This window comes from Chenopodium album, chromosome 19, assembly GCF_948465745.1.
Source record: "Chenopodium album chromosome 19, dcCheAlbu1.1, whole genome shotgun sequence".
Classification (NCBI taxonomy): Eukaryota; Viridiplantae; Streptophyta; class Magnoliopsida; order Caryophyllales; family Amaranthaceae; genus Chenopodium; species Chenopodium album.
The window spans coordinates 38,414,056-38,435,163 of NC_137852.1; the positions used below are offsets into that span (position 1 = coordinate 38,414,056).

Here is a 21,108-nt window from a genome sequence, read left to right on the forward strand (position 1 = left end):
TAAAAAATGAGCAAATAAAACATTTACCTCAAAATAAATTACTACGTACTAATTTAATTTGATTATAACAAAGGTTTATAATTAATTTTAAAATACATATGACAACATGAGGTATCACTTGAACACTAACAAGTACGTACTAAATCCCCTTCTCCCCAACATCATGGTTTTTTTTTTTTTTTTTTTTTTTTTACACATTATTCGTCATTCTTAGCCTTATTATTCTCATTAGCATTTTCTTCTTGTTCCTCCTTTCCTTCTTCCTTAGCCTCTATTTTTGCTTTCAACTCCTTCCCCTTTTTTTCCTCCTCCTCCTTCAATTGATCATCCAATTTCGCCTTCTCCTTTTTTTCCTCCTCTTCCTTTTTCAATTGATCATCCAATTTCGCCTTCTCCAAAGCTTTAACCAAATTTCCTAAACAAACATCAACATCTAACTCAAGAGACTTCGGCATCAAACTCTCAGCTACATCAGCAGGGTTCATCTTAGTCTCCTCTAACAAACCCTTTATAGTCTCAAACAAACGATGCGACTTAACATCTAGATAATTATTCGCAAGCACCTTAAACGACTCAAAACAACAATGCGAAAGCTCAATATGAACATCCATTCGTCCCCTTCGAATAAGTGCTTCATCAAGCTTCTCAATATGATTAGTAGTAAATATAATTAGCCTCTCTTCTCCAATAGCAGACCAAATTCCATCAATAAAATTCAATAACCCCGAAAGAGTTACCTCGCTTTTTTTGTTCTCACCTTCATCTTTCATCTTCTTCTTAACCTTCTCCTTATCGTCTTCACCTTCTTCATCCTTGTCCTTCTCATTCTTACTCTTCGATCTTTCTCCAGTAAGATCAAGTGAACAATCGATATCTTCAATCACAATTATCGACTTCCCTGAAGTCTCAATGAGTAGTTGCCTTAGTGTAGTATTGTCTTTAACCGCGGTTAGCTCAAGGTCATATATATCATACTCCAACAAGTTAGCAATGGCTACAATCATGGTTGATTTGCCAGTGCCAGGAGGTCCATACAAGAGATAACCGCGCTTCCATGGCTTTCCGATCTTGTTATAGTAATCCTTTGCACTTCTAAAGCGAAGAAGGTCATTCTTAATGCCATTTTTCTTGGTCTCTTCCATACCTAGGGTTTCGAAAGAAGCCGGATGCTTGAACTCAACATGGCTCCATAAGCTTCCTCTACTATAGTATGATCCACTTTTTTCTTTTACGTTGGTAAACAATTTTCTTTGTCTGTTCTTGATTGTGATTGCTTTGCCTTCGTCTAAAATGTAACTCAAGTATTTTTCAGTGACAAACTTTCTGTTACTTCCATGGAAAGTGAGTTTATAATGCCTGTTACAAGAATAATAAACCAAAATATTGACATTAGTTAGGTTTTTTTTTATTCTAATTGAATTTCCAAAAAGAAATTTCTCTTTGCCTGATTTTATAATCATACAATGTTGATTTCTGGTAGAAAGTTTTCTTTTTATTATTATTATTATTATTATTATTATTATTATTATTATTATTATTATTATTATTATTATTATTATTATTCTATGCTTATTGAGACCAAGAAATGTAGTAATATGATTATAACTAAATGGATGTGACTGTTATTTTCAGATGGAGTATGTGACTTTTTTTTTAAATTTTCTTTATGACTCCTTAACTGGTTCGGCTGGTCGTAATACACTCAACACTCAAGTGTGCTGACGCCGAATCAAATATAGAGATTGGCCGGTGTATGAGGACGTTGGAGACTATGACCTCTAGAAGACTATGACTTATATTATATAGTTGTATATGTCAATATGGTGCCATTTAATAGAGTAATGCACAAATGCACACCAATGACATCAATTTTTTGTGGTTCCTTTCATTGTTATGGAGAATTTCTTTTGTTCTTTATGCATAAGGTCAAGTGATAAATCAACAAAAATAATTATAATTAATTTCAATACAAAAATTATTTTCCAGGTATGTAAGAAAATGACTAGCTTATTTACTACATTAAAAATCAAGGGAAGTGATAAGCTCTGAAAAATCTACATATATGATTCTGTAATCTATCAAACAACTTCTCCATAAACTCCATATATTACTGCTAAAATGGATAGTAGCCAGTGATACATGACAACATTTTATTTAACAAGTAAATAAATAAAAAATAATCTTCCAGAAAATACCAGTTAATCAATTTGATGAACAAAATTTGTTTATCAAATGGCAAAATTGTATAAATCAATAATGTTGTATTAAATTTGGGTCCCATTGTTGTTGATTTAATCACGAAAATGCCATAATGATCGGACATATATGTTGTTTTATTTACCATTTTTCCATTTGATAAACAAATTTTGTTTATCAAATTGATTAATTGGGACTACCTCATAATCTTCCAAAACTACATATTAGCTAAACTTGAAGTTATATTCAAGTAAGCTAATTCAAGCTTCTCAAATTGAAGCTAGGCAAGCTATATAGGCTATGATATCAAAACCTAATATTATTCTAACTCTAATACTCAATAATTTTGGGTGTCTTTGATAAACTTTTATTTGGTGTTTAGAGAGCCAAAAGGGTGGATGATGAGAATCGATCCCAGAATTTTGATACACTCTTGGTCCCTTGGGTTTATTATTTAATTTTTTTTCCTTTTCATTCACTCTCAAATTAAGACACACAACTTAGGCCTTGTTCACTTCACCTTAAAAAAAATATTAAGTAAATTTAATTTCAGTTCAGTAGAAATAAGTTCAGTTCCGTAAAATTAATTCCAGTTCAGTAAAAATAATTTCAGTTCAGTAAAATTCAAAGAAAACTTATAATAGAAAATCATTAAAAATAATTTCAGTTCAGCAAAAATTATTTCATTTCAGTAAAATTAATTTAAGTTCAGTAAAAATAATTTAAGTTCAGCAAATATAATTTTATACAAAGTAGAAAACATTAAAAAAAATAGATTTTGAAGTTGGAATAATGTACCTTTTTTCATCCATTCCAGGGTAGAAACTGATGGTTTGAGACTTAGCAAAACTCTTATGGCTAGTCCACCACACCTTAACACCTTGATAAACATCGGTCACCTCCTCGTTATCAGCTAATCCAAGCACTAACGCCTTACCATCCTTAACAAAATTACCCTTTAATCCCCTCGCTTTATCCGAAGTCTTTTCACTAAGGTAAGTTTTTATGGTTATGTAAGCCTCACTCCGACTAAACCTTTCCCCGGTATATTCTTCAAAGGTTATATGAAGATACGGAGAGAAAAATCTTACTATTCTCTCCGTGTATCGGTACATAAATGAACGGATCGAATCACGCCATTGATGAGGGAGGTATTGCTCGTACATGGCCTTAACAAACATCAGTGTTGCTAAAAATGACCCAAATTGCATGAACATATCGTTTGTGTTCATCATCATCTTTTTTTTTTCTTTAGGATATTCTAAAGTGATTTTTTTTTTTTTTTATTTTTTTTATTGGAGTTTTTTTTTTGTTTGTTTGTTTGTTTTTTTTTTTTTCCTTTGCTTACTAATTCAAACTTTTTTGATTTAGTATGGTTCATGATCATGGCTATTTATATTGTAGTAATGCTACGAGAAAACGACGAATTATTAAGCGTAGGTCTTCGGGTTAAAATATTGCAAGTTTTCTCACTTTTTCTCTGTTTTGTCTTTTATGTTGAACTTTCAATGTTTAGATAATTATATTTAGAGATTTTATTATTGGTGTAAGATAGATTTTATTTTGTTTAGGTAAACTTTTGCAGGCTGCCAGGCTGTATATTTTGGCCAAGAACATCAAAACAAGTTAAAGCATTTACGGAGTATTTCACAAATATTTTACATTATATCGATTGGATGTTGGTGTAGTGCAGTAGTGGTGATTGAGATTATACTTGATAGGGAGGACTCAGTCGCCCCACAACAACAATTGGAAGGAGACTGAAACCTAATCACTCAGAAGTAATTTTAAGAATGTAAATATCAACTTGGCAAAGGTAATTTGATGACCCTAATTTGATTGAGTTAATTGTATTTTTAAAAAGATAACTTACATGGTATTCATAGAATTATATGGTCAACATGATGTTACATATAGCACTGTCCTAGGAGAGAATCAAGTCTAATTAATTGAGAGGATATTAACATATACTGATGGTAATAGTTTATATATAAACGGCAATATGCTTGATTATTGCCGACTGATTGAAGGCGTGATATTTGGAGTATCTCTTATATACCCAACATTGCTTGATTGCCAAAATAATCTTGCTCGACCCAAAATTGACTCAATCCCAAACACACTCGTCGATAATCATTTACAGTTGAAATTAATTTGTTTCTTAAAATAAGTTAATTTTCAATACACTAGAATGACTTGTTTTAAACATTAAACATAGTTGATTGTCGTATAAAACCTAAAAGCTTAGGCCTTGTTTGATTCACCTTAATTTTGCTGAACTGAAATTTTTTTTACTGAACTGAACTTATTTTTACTGAACTGAAATTATTTTTACAGAACTAAAATTATTTTTTACTGATTTTCAATTATAATTCTTCTTTAAGAAAACTGATTTTTACTGAACTGAACTTATTTTTACTAAATTATTTTTACTGAACTGAAATTAATTTTACTGAACTGAACTTATTTTTACTGAACTGAAATTATTTTTACTTAATATTATTTTTTTAAGGTGAAAAGAACAGGGCCTTACTTAACCAAATAAAATCCGACTCAAATAAATTTTTCGAACCAAACTACATGATTAACACCTCTACTTACACAATCTTAGCCAACTTTTTAATAATGATAAACTATTACTATAGGGACAAATATAAAAGGAAAGAATGATTTTATAATTGTTATTTTAATTTGAACAATTAAAATTGAGTAGCTTAATGGCCAATGAGTCAAATTGTATTAACAAACGGACAAATCAATTTGTCATGGATCATGAACATTTTAGTGGAAATAACGGGGCAATTCAAGAGGTATGAGCTATTTTGTTTTCATATAATATTGCCGTGATCCCTACGTCATACGTGACGGGTTCATCAATTTTTCCACATTTCTTGACTATTGACTGCCTCTCTATCTTTGTCCTTAAATTTTTGAATTTTAATGATGATGTGATTAGATTAATTGTTCTAAGAAGACGAGGCGATGCATTAATCTTTTGAAATCAAAGGCGCAACATGATGATACACTACTATAAAAAATGGCAAAGAGACCCGTTAAAATATGCTTGAGAGACCGCCTTACAACGGGTCTCTATCTCAGAGGTCTGTTTGATAAAGAGACCCGTTCCTTAGAAGGGGTCTGTTTGTGAGGACAAAGAGACCCGTCGTTAATGATAACAGGTATGTTACATAAGTTTCAAAATTGATAATTTAGAAGGAAAAAAGACCCGTTGATTGAGATAAGGGGTCTGTTTGGTGGTATCAAACAGACCTGTCATGTAACTTAACGGGTTTCTTTGTTCTTTGTTTTTATAAAAAAAAATAGAAATTTTCTTTAGACGTGGTTTGCATTTGAATTTTGAATTTTGAATTTTGAATTTTTATGCTTTACACAAATTGGCAGAAAATTAAAAAATTGTAAGTTACAATACTTTTAGACCATATGAAATTAGCCTCGGTAAAAAAAAAATTGATAAGATAAAAAAAAAAAAACAACCTAACATAAAATTCAAGCAAAATTAACACAAAAATATTTAAAGTCGCTAAAATTTACAGCTATATTATATCAATAAGGCTGGAGTACTACTCCATAATCTGCAATTTCATTCGTCAAGATCCGGTCTCTCTGAATTTTTGGGGTTGGGAATTTCTGCAAGGATAAGCCCATTGCTCATCAGACATTATTGAAGCGAAAAGAAAAATAAAGCATATAACTTAAAAACTAAATTGAATTGAGAAGTAATTACATTATCAAACAATCATATTGAAAAAATAAGAATTCATCAAATGAACACTTACCAAATCAATTACAACTCTATGTTAAAATTGGGTATTCCGAAATTCCAGCAGATCTACATCAAACCAAAAATATACGAATTGAAACCCAGCAGATCTAAATCAAACCAAAATTATACGAAACCCAGCAGATCTAAATCAAACCAAAACCAATGAACCCAAAAACAAACAACAAAATTCAAACCACAAAACAAACCGAAAATCAAATAAAAACCAAATCACAAAACAAACCAAAAATCAAAAGAAAAACAACTCACAAAACAAATCAAAAACGTCTACCCACCACCATCGCTAACCCATAACAATCCAGAAAAAAAAAGAAAGAAATTCGAATAAACTCAGTGAATTTTGCAAAAATTGTACCTTGAATGCTTAAATCTAGATCTTATTGCACTGAAGCACTTCGCAACTGTCGTCGGAGGCTAAGCAAAGAGGGATCTTGAAGGTGGAGACTTCTCAAAATACAAGGAGCATGCATATGCTCGAAGAAGTCGTTGATGAAGGTGGGAAAAAAAAAAGTAGAAGAAGCCATTGATGAGAGGGAGTAAATTGGAGGTGAAAGAGAATGAGTTTTTGAGGACAAAAAATAACAAAGGGATTCGGTGATAAAAGATGCAGATCAGAGTGATAGAGCAAAATTATGGCACAATTAGAGGTAAATGAGGAATGAGTTTTTAAGGAAAAAAATTAGCAAAGGAATGTCGGTGAGATAGAAAGAGATGTAGAGGAGAGAGATTGAGCGGCCAAAAGGATGGCACTACACCCGTAAATAATGAGAAGTAAAAATAATGTAAGAGACCCGTTGCTCCTACAATAGGTTTCTTATTTCACTCCTCTCAATAAAGTTGTGGGCCCAAGGGCTTATAAGAGACCCGTTGTCTCTATTAAAGGATCTCTTACATCAAACATACCCGTTAGTTAAGATAACGGTCTGTAATTAGGGGTCCTTTTTCCAATTTTTGTAGTAGTGATATGGATTAGATTAATTTCTTATTATACACTCAGGTGTTTAACTATTCATTCAACCATGCAAAACAATAGAAATTAAACATGTTAGAAAGGGTCAAGATAATTGACACAAATGTAAAATGGGATGTCATGAATCCTTTAGTAGTTTGAGAAAATGCTATAGAATTTACAAGTTACCAATATTATTTGATAAGTTTTTGCTGTCAAATGAAGATCTTGCGTAAGCTAGTAGCTAGACCACATATCTTAATTAGGTCATTGAAGACCTTTTCTTGCATTTCAAAAGGTGAAGGGATAGAGAATAGTTTTGTAAAGGGGGTTGTTACCATAGAGCATTTGGTCAAGGGGTTCAGTTTAGCAATAATCATGTGGATTGTTAGCCATTTGACATCAACGTAAAGGCAATATCTTGGCCAATGCATGTAGCTGTTAAAGTGATCATGATGACTTAGTCCAAGTCAACTAAGCTAGTTGGTTAATGCATTGAGTGCATTTAAGATTTAAAATCGAATTTCATATACATCACTATTATTTGTAACTATGTTAGGATTATGGATCAAAATATACCTAAGAAGTTGCTCCAAAACAAACGGGTTCATGACCTTGATTGCGTTTGTCACCTATTCATGCAAAGCATCGGGATAAAAAAAAAACCCATGAGGATGACTGATGGTGAAGAAAAAATATCTCCAAATTCCAATAAGGAATTCGATTGGCCCGTGAGGAGCAGCCCTTCGATCAAATTGCACATTTTTTATTTCATTTTACTCGTTAATGAAAGACAACATATCGGAAATAAGCTTATTTAGTGGAACCAATATTTCAACTTTATTTACTTGAATAAGACAATGAAAAAGCTCCTCCAAGCAATTGGTTGGAAATAACCATATTGGGTGGAATCAACTTTAATTTTCAAATCAACTAGCCACCAAACACCCCAATTAGGTTACTGTAGTGGTCAATCAACTAATTCAAACTGGTTAAATTTGATAATTTCGCCCCAATAATGTTTTGTAAACTCCAACATTAAGTTGCTAGTAGGGCAAGTAATTATTGATAATAATAATAATACAGAGTATATAGGATTACGTAGTATGTCTACTATTGTACAATTTGTACTACAATAGTCTCTATAGTTAATTCTGGCCCTTAATATCTCCAGCAGCCAAAGCATATATACAAATTGAGGCAACGTATTTGACGCATTATGTAGACAAAACAGGCTTATATTACATATTACTATATTAGTAGTAAATAAGTATGGTGGCTAGGATTACATATGATATACGAAGTGTACTAATTTTCTTCTTCCACTATATAATCTGAGTCTTTGAGTTCTTATTAGACCATCTCCATTAGTGAGACTCAATTTTGAGTACTAAAATACAAAATGAGTTGTTTTCTTACCTCTAATGGTGATATTCAACTCACTTCTTAATTTAGCAATTCATGTGAAGTCTAATTTCCACCAAGTTTAGCCCCAAATCTTAAGGCTTGGATGTAACATCATTTTTGGTGGTCCCCACTGAAAATGATGTCATCAAATATATGTTAAGACTTATTAAGACCCTCTCCAATAGTGAGACTCAAGTGAGTATTTTTAATAAAGAGTATTTTTTTGCAATGTATACCAATAAGTTGGTATCTAAACTTAGCAACTCCAAAAGAAAGTTGCTAAGTTTAGATACTCAACTTTGAGTCTCATTTGACAAAAGTGTGGGCCCTTGTCAATATTATAATATATTTAGTAATTTATTTAAGTTTTACCTTTTTTTTTATTATTTTTTATTCTTACAATAATTGATGGGTCATAAATTGAAAGTGACATTTGTATATTTTAGAGAGTCTCACCATTGGAAAATTAGACTTAACATGAGTTGCTAAATTGAGAAGTGGGTATGATCTCACCATTGGAGGTAAAAAATAACTCATTTTGTATTTCAATACTCAAAGTTGAGCCTCATCATTGAAGATGGTCTAAGACTTGCCAATTATATCACTTTAGCCCTAAAACTCAAATATATGATTTTTTTTTCTTTTTTTAATTTCTTTACATGTAGAAAAGTGTAAAAATATAAATAAATAAATTGAGGTGGGTCCTAATCTCAAGTCTTAAGTTGAGTCTTGAAATTTCAAGACTCAATTTGAGATTTGTTTGAGATTTAAGAAGAAAAATAGGAAAAGTCTTAAACATAAGTTTTAAGATTCAAGATGATGATGTCACTTCTTAGGTTTTGGGGCTAAACTATGGTGAGAGTCTCTAAAGTATATACCAATCACTTTTAATTTATGGTCCACCAACTCCATATTGTAAGTTTTTCAAAAAAAAATAAATAAATAAATTACATCAAGCTTACAATATGGAACTTAGTTTGTCTTCATGGTCAAATAGTTACTGGTGGAAGAACTCTACATCATCAAGCTTCTTGATGCTAGTGGCAATATCGTTTATAGTGGAAGCAAGAGAATGATGAGCATTGAAGTTCATAGAATCAAACATGACTTTGATGGAGATAGCATCGGTAAAGAAATGAACCTTCCTAATCTCGAATGCATCCGTCATAGCCAAAGCATCCCTAATAGCATACAATTCGGCCGAAAGGGCACTATACTTGGATGAAAATCCAAGATACCAAGTGCCATCTTGATTAAGAATCACCCCCCCACCAGCAGCAACATTGATCATTCTCGCTCCAAGAACCGTCTGTGTGAATGCATTTGTACCTTTCGGGAGGGGTAATCCACCTCTGCATTCTGGTGGCAGAATCTCCACAAGGCCTCAGAGACAGATTAGTCACAGCAGACTTAGCAGCACCCTCAGTAGAACAACAGTAGCAAAAGAAGAAGCAGCAGCAGAGACAGAAGAAGTAACAGCAGCAGCTGAGACAGAATTAATCAGGGGGATCCCAGCAGGAGCAACACTAGAGGAAGAAGATGAGGCAGCATCCAAGTAAGGAGGGGCACCAATCCTTCCCTTATCCTACATGATGATGTTAGTGTAATGATAGTCATTGAAAAAACGGGCAAAAATAGCATGGACATGAAACATTTTCCTTTCAAAGACAGTAATATTTATGTTCTTCCATAAATGCCAAAGAGCCACAACAAACACCATCTTCCAATGAGCATCAAGACTAAGATTATAATTTAGCCATTCGATCAATCCAATCAAGGTTCATAAACTTGTCAAAGTTAAAACCACTAGGAAAATTGATGTTAGCAAAAATATCATTCCACAAGATATGAAAAGAAAAGCAATCACGAAATAGGTGGATATGAGACTCTTCATAAAGATCACATCTAGCACACATGACACTCACCATGGGAAGAAAAACTGCTATTTTTTGGCTTACAGATAGAGAATTGAAGAAGAATGAGTTAGTCTACAATAATAGATTATTCTAACCCAATATATACGACACGACAATAACAATGGCAATACATATGTTTTAATTTCTTATGTATATATGTGGGATAGTAAGAATGAATATTTTTTGTTGTATAGATTATATATTAAAAAACACGTTTTTCATCCGATCTTTTTTGTGTGTCTCACTTTTCTTTTGGTTTCTTCCTTTGAGTTTATATTACTACGCATAATATAAATGGCTTGAGAGATCACTACTTTACTCTCACATTCACTACAGGTTAATATTTGCGATTTTGCCGCTCATATCTCATCCACCAAAAAAAATGTAACACAATCATGAAAGGCATAACAAAAGAAAATATATAAGGTCTAAGAAAACATTTCAAACAACTAAAACAAGATGTTTTTTCAAGAACAATGCCACTTTACAAAGTGGCAATATACATATCTAAAATCCCTTTCAAGAATATCATGGTTTAATTACCCAAAGTTTCATCTCCATTCTTAAGATCCTCTCCAATATCATCTACTACTTCTTGTTCCTTCAATTTTTCTTCTTCCTTTGCTTTCTCCTTCTCCTTCTCCATCTTCTTCTTTTCCTTCTCCTTCTTCCTTTCTTCCTTCAATTGATCATCCATTTTCGCCTTTTTAAGAGCTTCCACCAAATTCTTTAAACAATCATCAACATTCAACTCAAGAGACTTCGGCATCAAATTCTCAGCTACATCAGCAGGGTTCATCTAAGTCTCCTCTAACAAACCCTTTATAGTCTCAAACAAAGGATGCGAGTTAACATCTACATAATTATTCGCAAGCACCTTAAACGACTCAAAACAACAATACGAAAGCTCAATATGAACATCCATTCGCCCCCTTCGAATAAGTGCTTCATCAAGCTTCTCAATATAATTCGTCGTAAAGATTATTAGCCTCTCTTCTCCAACAGCAGACCAAATCCCATCAATCATATTCAACAACCCCGAAAGAGTAACTTGACTCTTTTTGTACTCTCCTTGTTCGCGATCCTTCAACATTTTCTTAACCTTATCCTTCTCATCTTCGTTTGTTTTAACCTTTTTAATTTCCTCCTTCATTGACGATCTTTGCCCCGTTAAATCAAGTGAACAATCAATATCTTCGATCACAATTATCGACTTATTCGATGTCTCGATAAGTAGCCTCCTTAGTTGAGTATTGTCCGCGACCATAGTTAGCTCAAGGTCATAAATGTCATACTCCAACAAGTTGGCTATAGCAACAATCATGGTTGATTTGCCCGTGCCAGGCGGTCCATACAAGAGATAACCACGCTTCCACGGCTTCCCGATCTTAGCATAGTAATCCTTTGCGTTACTAAATCGAACAAGGTCGTTCATGATGTAATTCTTCTTAGCCTCGGCCATGCCTAACGTGTCGAAAGTGGCCGGGTGCTTGAACTCGACATGGCTCCATAAGGTCCATCAACCACTAGTTGCTCCTTTTTGTTCCTTAACGTTGGTAAACAACTTCCTTTGACGTTTTCGGATTGTTATGGCTTTGCCTTCTTCTAATATGTAAGTGATGTATGATTTGGTGATAAGATCTCTATGACGGCCATGAAAAGTGAGCTTAAAATTCCTGTTGCAATGATGAATCAAAATATTGAAAGTACACAAGTTATTCAAATAACATAAGATTAAATACAATAAGGTCATAAAGTTGCAATAAAGTCTAATGACTCCTTATATATTGTAGGTATAAAGACTAATAAGTCGTAATTACAGATAAATTAAGTTCTCAAAAAGCCACTATCTATTATCAGTCTATAAAATCAAGATAGTACGGAGTATTGGTTTAATTTGTATTTTTTGGGATATTATTTTCGTTATACAACTAGGTTAGATCCCGTGCCATGTACGGTAATTTCAATATTTATCATTAGTTTAATACAATTATTTTACTATAAAAAATAATATCAAATTGCAAAATAGGATGAAAGTTCTATAATTACAATTTTTTTGAATCTTTAAAGAAAACAGAGGAAGAAATGCATGCACGACTAATATAAATAATCATGGATTACATTACAAAGTTATAGATAATATTACATTATTGTATTATATGACTTTGTTCCCGTCATAAAAAATAAATAAATATATAAATCTTTGTTGAATGTGTAAAAATGAATATACTTGCTAAATAGAAAAGAAATATTATTGTCAAGTAAGTATTAAATTAAATACTTCTCTAAGAAGCTTTGAAAAAAAAACTTTTGGAGGGAAAATTTTTAACCAGATAATGACAAATGTCATTTCTGGTTTCGCCTTTAGTATAGGTATATATATATTGATTCCTAGAAAATGACCAAAAGTTATTAGGTTTCCATAAAAAAATTTGTAATTTACTCTTATAATTTCCATATTTTTTCGGAAAATTTTGAGTTCTAATGAATTTCCAATTTCTTTATTTTTACATTTTGTTGTTAATCAAATAATTATACCATTTGTAAATAAAAATAAAAATAAAAATAAAAATAAATAAATTATCATTTGCAAATTTTTATGAATTTTCACTTTTCACGTTTTTAAAGGTAAAAAAAGCATAAGCATGAAAGATGATCATAATGCATCAATTCTCTTGTTTTGGGTCCCCTCTCTTCCACCCAAAAAAAAAACAAAAAAAAAAAAATCTATAAATTGCAAATGACCAGTCAAAGTGAAGTAGATGAAAAGTTATAAAAAAAAAATGCATCAATAAAATGCAAATGACCAATCAAAGTGAAGTACAAAAAAAAAATAAAAAATTAAACTGATGACAGTCATATAAGGATGGAAAATTTTTGTTTTTTATTTTCTTTTTGACGAAAAGGATGGAAAATTTATTTGGTAAAAGGATTCACTACCAAAAAAAAAAAAAAAAAAAAAAAAATTTACTGTTTAAATATGCATATTCAATTTTTCACAAAAGTATACTCCGTACTAATTTAAGTATGGTAAATATTTATACAAAAAAAAAAAAAAAAAAAAAAAAAAAAAAAAAAAAAAAAAAAACTTCCTAAAGGAAGTATTTTTCTATAATGGAATCACAAATTATAGAGAAAAAAATTGAATAAATTAAAAAAAAAAATCAGCTTCTTAAGAAAGAAGTGTAATTTCCTTAAGACTATTATCAAAATACACTAATAAAAAAAAAATTTAATAACTGAACATATATAATTATATACATATATGATATTCTTAAAAAAAAAAAAAAAAAAAAAAAAAAAAAAAAAAAAGAATACATATATGATATATTTAGTTATTTACCTTCTATCATTCGATCCAGGGTAAATATTGATGCTTTGACTTCTAGAAACACTTCTACGACATTTCCACCATACCTTAACTCCTTCATATTCATCAATTACCTCTTCATTATCAGCTAATCCAAGCACTAAATCCTTACCATCCTTAACAAAATTACCCTTTAATCTCCTCGCCTTTTCGGAAGTCTTCTCACTAAGGTATGTCTCAATGATAGTGAACGCCTCGCTTCGAGTAAATCGTTCACCCGTAAACTCTTCAAAGGTTATATGATGATATGGAGAGAAAGAACTCAAAAACTGATATATGTAACGATAGAGGATGGATGAAATCGAGTTTCGCCATCGATACGGTAGATATTGCTCGTACATAGCCTTAACAAACATTATGGATGCTATGAACGACCCAAATTTTATGAATAAGTGGTTTGTGTTCATCATCTTCAACAATTTTTTCTCTAAGATACGAAAGAATGTTATTTTTCCGTTTTTTGGACCGCCATTTTGTACTTGAATGTCCATTTTTTGGTGAGAGAAAATAAACTACTAAACTAGCGTTCATCAATAATGAAGGATATATATATATACACATACTTATATATGACTTTTTGTTCTCAAAAAAAATAAAAACAAAATTAAAAAAAATTAAAAAAAAAAAAAGAAAAAAAGGAGCGACGACTTTAAAAGTCTTTAATTAAATAATTATGTACATTAATTAAGCTATATCATTTTATTTATTCTCTATTTGGTCTATAGTATGATTTTATTGTTTATGTACGTTTAAAATGGTTATTAAGCAGCTTAAAAGGTCAAGAATAAGAAACTGACAAATTAGGTGTTAGGTATATAAGCCAATAGGTAAATATATAATTGTGATACATTTTCCAAATAGATGTAGTGATGATGTTAATTAGGTAAATAAAATATATTTTTGTAATATACTAATAATAGCATTATGTTGAGTATTGATATTGAAATATTATCTTATTAGGAAGTTTAGGGTTTAATTAGGATATTTAGGAGTGCTATGTTACTAGTGTATAATAGCTTATTGGTGATCAATAAACATAATGAGAAGCGCCAATAATATTTAAACATTAACTCTAAACTTGTCATTAGGCTTTTCACCAAAAAAAAAAAAAAAAAAAAAAAAAAAAACTTGTCATTAGGCTTTTTCATGCACCATGCATGATGATTCCTGTTAAAATGCTATAAAACTAACAAGAAGTCTATCTCACTGATTTGAAATGTTTACGATCGTGTTGTATTTTTATTGGCAAGGTGATGCGTAGCCTCACATAGTGGGCAACTGGGCATAGCAGGTAGAGGACAACAAGTGCAATTTCTTTAATATATTCGGGTGTTCCTAATAACCGTTACATAGTTACATACTTTATATGTGTTGTTGCAGTCAAAGACCAATGTAATTTCTTTAATGCACCCAGGCATCCCTAAAAATTGAAATGTATATATTTTGTAGTTTCGCAGGTATAAGTTTCACACTTTTGAATCCGTGAGATGGGTTAGTTCATTACAAGCCATACTTTATTTTCACTAGTTTAGGAAAATAAGTTATTACTAATAAATTAAAGTTAATATAAAAATTGATCATTTATTTTTTTAAAAAAAAAAGGCTATGCAACCAAAGATTAATTTACAACTTAAGTAATAACACATTCAAATAAGTTTCATTACGTATTACTATTCATTTTACACTATTAATAAACTACACTTTGACTCGCTTTTGTGACTTATAAATATAGTAAAAGATAATAACACATTCAAATTGTGTTATTCATAAATTAGGTTAATGGAAACCCCCTAAAATCATTTTAATCGTATAAGAGTGAAGATTGTTCCTTCAAACATAGTAGGTATGTAGATCACTTTTTGAATCATTCGACTTCTTGTCAATGTAGATGTGAACCGGTTGTTGTTAACTTGCCCTTATATTACAGGAGAATACTACGTATAAATAGAGGGATTTTTAAGGGAGGAATGTTATGCATATAGAGATGCATAATAAGGGGCATTCATGTAATTACATATATGTACAAACGAATGTATCTTCTGGTATCATTAGATAATCAAATAATACCACTAAATATACAGTGATATTATATATGCATATAGTAGTGTTACATATTCATTCAATTGTACTAAATTTATGCATAAATAGTACCAGTAAAGATTCAATGGTACTATATAAGCTTTCAGTGGAACAATCAGCATGTGGTCCCCATCACGTGAGACAATCTGACAAAAAAATAGATGGGGTCTACATAAAGAGCTCTCTCTTCCTGTCTCTCTCCTTTTTCCTCTCTCTACTATGTGTTTTTAGAATATTTTAATCATTGTTATGTATTTACAAATACATAACAAACCTCCATTACTACTTCCTCGTATAAATATATATAGATACTATGCTTATTAGTTTCTATTTTATATAAGGTTTTAAAATGAAAGGAGGGGGATCCAGTGAATTTTGTAGGCCGGAATCCTACTAGATGGCCGGTCAAAGCCTGATTCAACTCAGTATGAAAGTAAAATAAAATCAGGTTTGCACAAACATTAAAATGCTTTTTTCACTAGCATAACACCCATGAGATGCACGGCTTACAAATCTTATTACTTATATTCATCTCACAAAATTTTAAAATAAAACGATTTAATGAGTAATAACGAATTTACTTACATACATGTCTTAATCATGAATTTTTTAAACCTCTTAAAAAAAATGATATCTACTTTAAAGACAACTTTTTTTATTCTTAAATTGAATGTAAAGTTTTTAAATATAATTCAACTCAATCAATGGACTAGTGCTAATCTACCCCTACGTTAAGTAATTTTTTTCTCATTCCTACTTGAGTCACTGGCCACCTCATTTTAAAAATGATTAAGCTCTGTCCACTAACTCAATATCTACAACGCTTTTTCTGTGTGATTGGCACAAATGACACATGCCAAAACACGAGTAACCCCTGACCAAGTAACCCGAAACTGACTGAGTGACCCTTGACCGATCGAATAACCCTTGACCAAGTAACCCCTGACCGACCGAGTAACCCCTGACCCAGTAATCTCAACCACATAGTGTAGCTAACCAGATATGAAACTTTGTGAACGCAATATATGCTTGGAAAAATAATTTCTATTATAAAACAACATGATCATTGTATTAATATTGTATTTCGTATATCACAAATAATGTCATATATTTTTTTCTCTATGGCCTTTAAAACACTTGAAATTTAACATGTAACATGTAAAAATAGGAATTTTTATATTCACATATAGCATGAATATAGTCACATTTTTTTATAGACATTTGCTGAATGTTTATCACAGTTTTTTATATGTGGCTTGTTGTACTATGCGACAGGGTTACTCAAGTTACTCAGTCAGGGTTACTCAAGTTGTCGGGGTTACTCAAGTTACTCGGTCAGGGGTTACTTGAGTTACTCCTGACCGAGTAACCCCTCGAGTAATCTATGACCGAACCCCTCAAGTAACCTCTGACTGAGTAACCCCTCAATTTACCCCTAACTCTTTAAATAACCCTTAACCAAATTATGTAACCCCTGACCGAACTCCTTAAATAATCCTGACCTAGTAATTCGAGTAACCCTGACCGAGTAACTCGAGTAACTCATGGCCGAGTAACCCCTCGAGTAATCCCTGGCCGAATAACCCCTCAACTAACTCTAGAATCGAGTGAACCCCTCAAGTAACCCCTGTCCGAACCCCTCAAGTAATCCCTGACCGAGTAACTCGAGGTGAGTAACCCCTGACTGAATAACTCGGGTAGAGGTGATCAATGGGCGGGTCGGGCCGGGTTTGGCTGATCCGAAGGCAAAAAAATTTGCCCATTTTTCGGGCCGGTCCGGGTCGGGCCAAGCTTCGGGACGAAAAACGTGTGCCCAAACCCGCCCAAACTAGTCGGGTCATGCGGGCATTTTGGGCCGGGCCAAAAAAATCAACTAGAAATGCATAAAATTCATTTCCCAAACCCATCCAAACTTTTTAAAATCGGGCCAACCGGGCCCGACCCGATTTCGAGACGGAAAAAACTGTCCAAAACCCGCCCAAAATCAGGCTTGGTCGGGCCGAGCCAACAGGCCGGCTCATTATGATCAGCTCTAAACTCGAGTAACCTTTAACATAATAAATCGGGTAACTCCTGCCATACGGTGTGGCCTCCAGCACCAAAAAGTTGTAATTTTATTATGTATGTAAATGTTAGTTCTCATATTTTTCTTTCCCTCGTAGAGAATAAAAAATATGAAATTATCTTGTTTCGTCACCTACTAAATTTTATCACATAATGAATCAACCTCATCACCACACACATATTGCATCTTCCAAATCCAAAAATTTGCACGTCTAAAAATCTGAAAAGTCACGGTATTTAAGAAAAGTGGGTCTCAAGTGACTTAAAACAATTAAAATGGAGGCGAGAGATAGTTAAATTAAGAGTGTAATTTAGTGGGTCATGAGATTATAATAAGGATAATGGTACAACTATTGACATAAAATACTTTCCAATTATAGTTGTGTTGTAACTATTATGACATTTCCATTTTAAGGAAGTGTTGCAATTATAAAGAAACGGAGGAAGTATAATTTTTTTTTTTCAAAAATTGTAACCTTTAGCTATATATGACCTTAGATAGATGCGTAGGCTTGCCCTTAATTGTTTGATTAAGTGTAATGTTTTAATTATTATTATTATTATTATTATTATCATTATTATTATATGTAATCATTTGATATTTTTATTGCACACACAAGTATATAATAGTGAATAAAAAATTATATGTACATAGATATAAGAGAAGTAATAAAAAAAATGCATATTACTCTTACATATCACTTGTGACGACATATACAAAATATACAACGCATTTTCTATGCGACTAGCACACCGTGTGACCGCTTGTAAAAAGAAATAGTAACGCTTATGACACCGACAAGTTAACTCCTATTTTACTAATAGATTAGAATAGCCCCTTATTATACCTATTAAGTAACTCTTAAATAATTAACAAATAAAGTATCCCCTACAACACTCACAGTGTAACCATTTTAACACTTACTAATAATTAAACCCTATATTTTCCTCAAAAAAAAGTAAGCCCAATATCACTAATTGAGTGACCCCTATAACACTAATTGAGTAACCCTATGGTGGTTGCCACATTGATGAATAACTAACACAATCAAACTTTGCATACATGTCGATGCAATAGTTTGACTTAGTTTTTATGTAATTAATTATCAATAAAATTGTATTCTTTTAATTATAAAACCTTACATCAATATCTATTTAACGACTTAAAATGATAAAATATGAATTTATTACATTTATAAAAGAAAAAAAAAGTAAAATAAATAAACTACAATCAATGTTAATAATATAGATAGTGAAAAAAAAGTCTAACGTGTTAGTTATAATAGAAAGAATGGAGTAGAAATTAGTGTCGAACTCTGTACTTAAAAATGAGAATTATAGTTTATAGAGAATTATATATCAATCAACTTTTTTACAATTTGTAGATGTTATGCATGAGTGTTTGTTGTGACTTTAGTTGTCAAATAAATGGTTTGTTTATAGGTTTAGCAAAAGTTTTAAAACTTATTATAATAATTTAGAGATTTCACGTTTAGGAGTTCTGTAACAAAATATTATAGAAAATAAATTATATACAACATGTATAATTTTTTAAATAAGATATGGACGTTAGTGCTCCGTATTATATTTTTAAATAAGATATGGTCAACGGGTAAGTCTTGTATGTGACTGGCCATACAGTGGGGCCACATTAGTTTATAAGAGTAATCTTCATTTATATGTATAAGTAACCTCAATTTTTCATAAGAAAAGCCTCATATTGTCCATAAAAGTAATCCAAATTCATTAGACAAGTGAATTCAAGTAATTTAGAAATAAGTAACTCTATTTGTTTTTTTTATAAAGAAAAAAAAAAAAAAAAAAAAAAAAAAAAAAAAAAAAAAAAAAAAAACTCTATTTGTTAATTCGATTAACCCCTATTATTTTGTTTTACAAAATATAAAAATAATTTCACTTATTAAAGAGCGTAACATCTATTTCTCATTTAAGTAACCTACATATGCGTTAAGGTAACCCCATTTGCTGGTCACCGTAACCCCCTATTGCTAAATTAATTGTCTTGTATGTGACTATGTGAAGCAGGCACATCATGTGGCTAGCCATACATAAGACTTTGTGATGGTGAAAATAGTGAATTGGATATCGTATGTAACACTTAACAAAGTGGAGGTAGTACTCCATATTATATTTTTTAAAATAATATATATAAATTATACACATTAGTATATTTGAGAGATAATCTACATTTAATATATAATCAAATATTTCTTTAACTAATCCGTAATACTCCCTCCGTTACACATTACTCGTAACAAACACTACTAGAAATGAGCCATTTTCCGATGGCAAAAATCCATCGGTAAAAGTGTAAAAAACCGTCGGTATATCATTTACCGATGGCTGCCATCGGTAAAAAACCATCGGATAATTATACGTCGGGAAAATCGAAAATACCGATGGAAAAGCCATCGGTAAACTTAATACCGATGGTTTTACCGATGGCTACAAACCATCGCTACCTTTTTAAATACCGATAGCAATAGCCATCGGCTTTTTTCTTCCGATGGTCAAAAGCCATCGGCATTTTTCGATTACCGATGGCTTTGACCATCGATAATTTTAAAAAAAAAATAAAAAAAAATTAAACCCCCTACCCACCCCTACCCTGACCCCTACCCCCCTGCCCCATACCCCACTCACACCTCCTACTGCCATCTACCCACAACCACCCACCACGCCACCACCGCAACCCTAATCCACCTACCACCACCCTCTTCAACCACTTAACACCACTAACCACCACCCGAAACAGTACAAAATAAACCCACAAAAATCAACCCGAAATCAACAATAAAAAACCAAATGAAATGACCCTGAAAATCAACCAAAAATACGAAAAACAACAAAGATAACATCGAAAATCAACCAAAAAACAAAATTCAACCCCAAAAAGACGAAAAACATGAAATCAACCCATTTAAAAAACCAAAATCAACACAACATTGCCGAAATAAACTTTAAAGCAAAGATAACCACGAAAAATCAACAACCAACAATGAAATCAACTCAAAAAAAAAAAGAATCAACTTAAAATCTCACGAAATCAAACAAAACCGAACATACCTTCAACTTTTGTCACATACTTAAGGTTTAAAAGGTCAAATTCGACCACAAAAACTCCAGATCTGGAGTTTTTATGGTCGAATTTGACCAAAAAAACCAACTACCACTGAGTAGATAGAGATGGCGTGAGGAGATAGAGATGGCGACAAAGAGAAGAGGGAAGAGTGAGAGCAGACCCAAGAGATTCAGGAGAAGAAGAAGAGAGTAGAAAGAAAGAGGAGATTGGGAAGAGCGAGAAGAA

General features: G+C 31.8%; 1 protein-coding gene and 1 pseudogene across 2 annotated transcripts; both read right to left on the reverse strand.

The window, feature by feature from the left end:
* Window positions 1-28: 28 nt before the first annotated feature.
* LOC145593635 (AAA-ATPase At3g28580-like) lies at window positions 29-3,546 on the reverse strand. Its single transcript, XM_081649925.1, has 2 exons — window positions 2,995-3,546; window positions 29-1,356 (listed from the first exon to the last, which is right to left on the reverse strand). Exons 1-2 carry the CDS (start codon window positions 3,432-3,434, stop codon window positions 198-200), a joined length of 1,599 nt encoding a protein of 532 aa, XP_081506051.1. The 5' UTR covers window positions 3,435-3,546; the 3' UTR covers window positions 29-197.
* Window positions 3,547-10,640: 7,094 nt separating this feature from the next.
* Window positions 10,641-14,277, reverse strand: LOC145595447 (AAA-ATPase At3g28580 pseudogene; annotated as a pseudogene). The gene is made up of 2 exons (XR_014102950.1): window positions 13,614-14,277; window positions 10,641-11,946 (listed from the first exon to the last, which is right to left on the reverse strand). The product of XR_014102950.1 is annotated as an AAA-ATPase At3g28580 pseudogene (transcript).
* Between the last annotated feature and the right edge of the window lie 6,831 nt (window positions 14,278-21,108).

Coding starts and splice junctions, on each gene's coding strand:
- LOC145593635 (XM_081649925.1), bottom strand. CDS start 3,434: ATGATGATGAACACAAACGATATGTTCATGCAATTTGGGTCATTTTTA. Junction 1,357..2,994: donor CCTGGAATGGATGAAAAAAG/GTACATTATTCC, acceptor TTCTTGTAACAG/GCATTATAAACTCACTTTCC.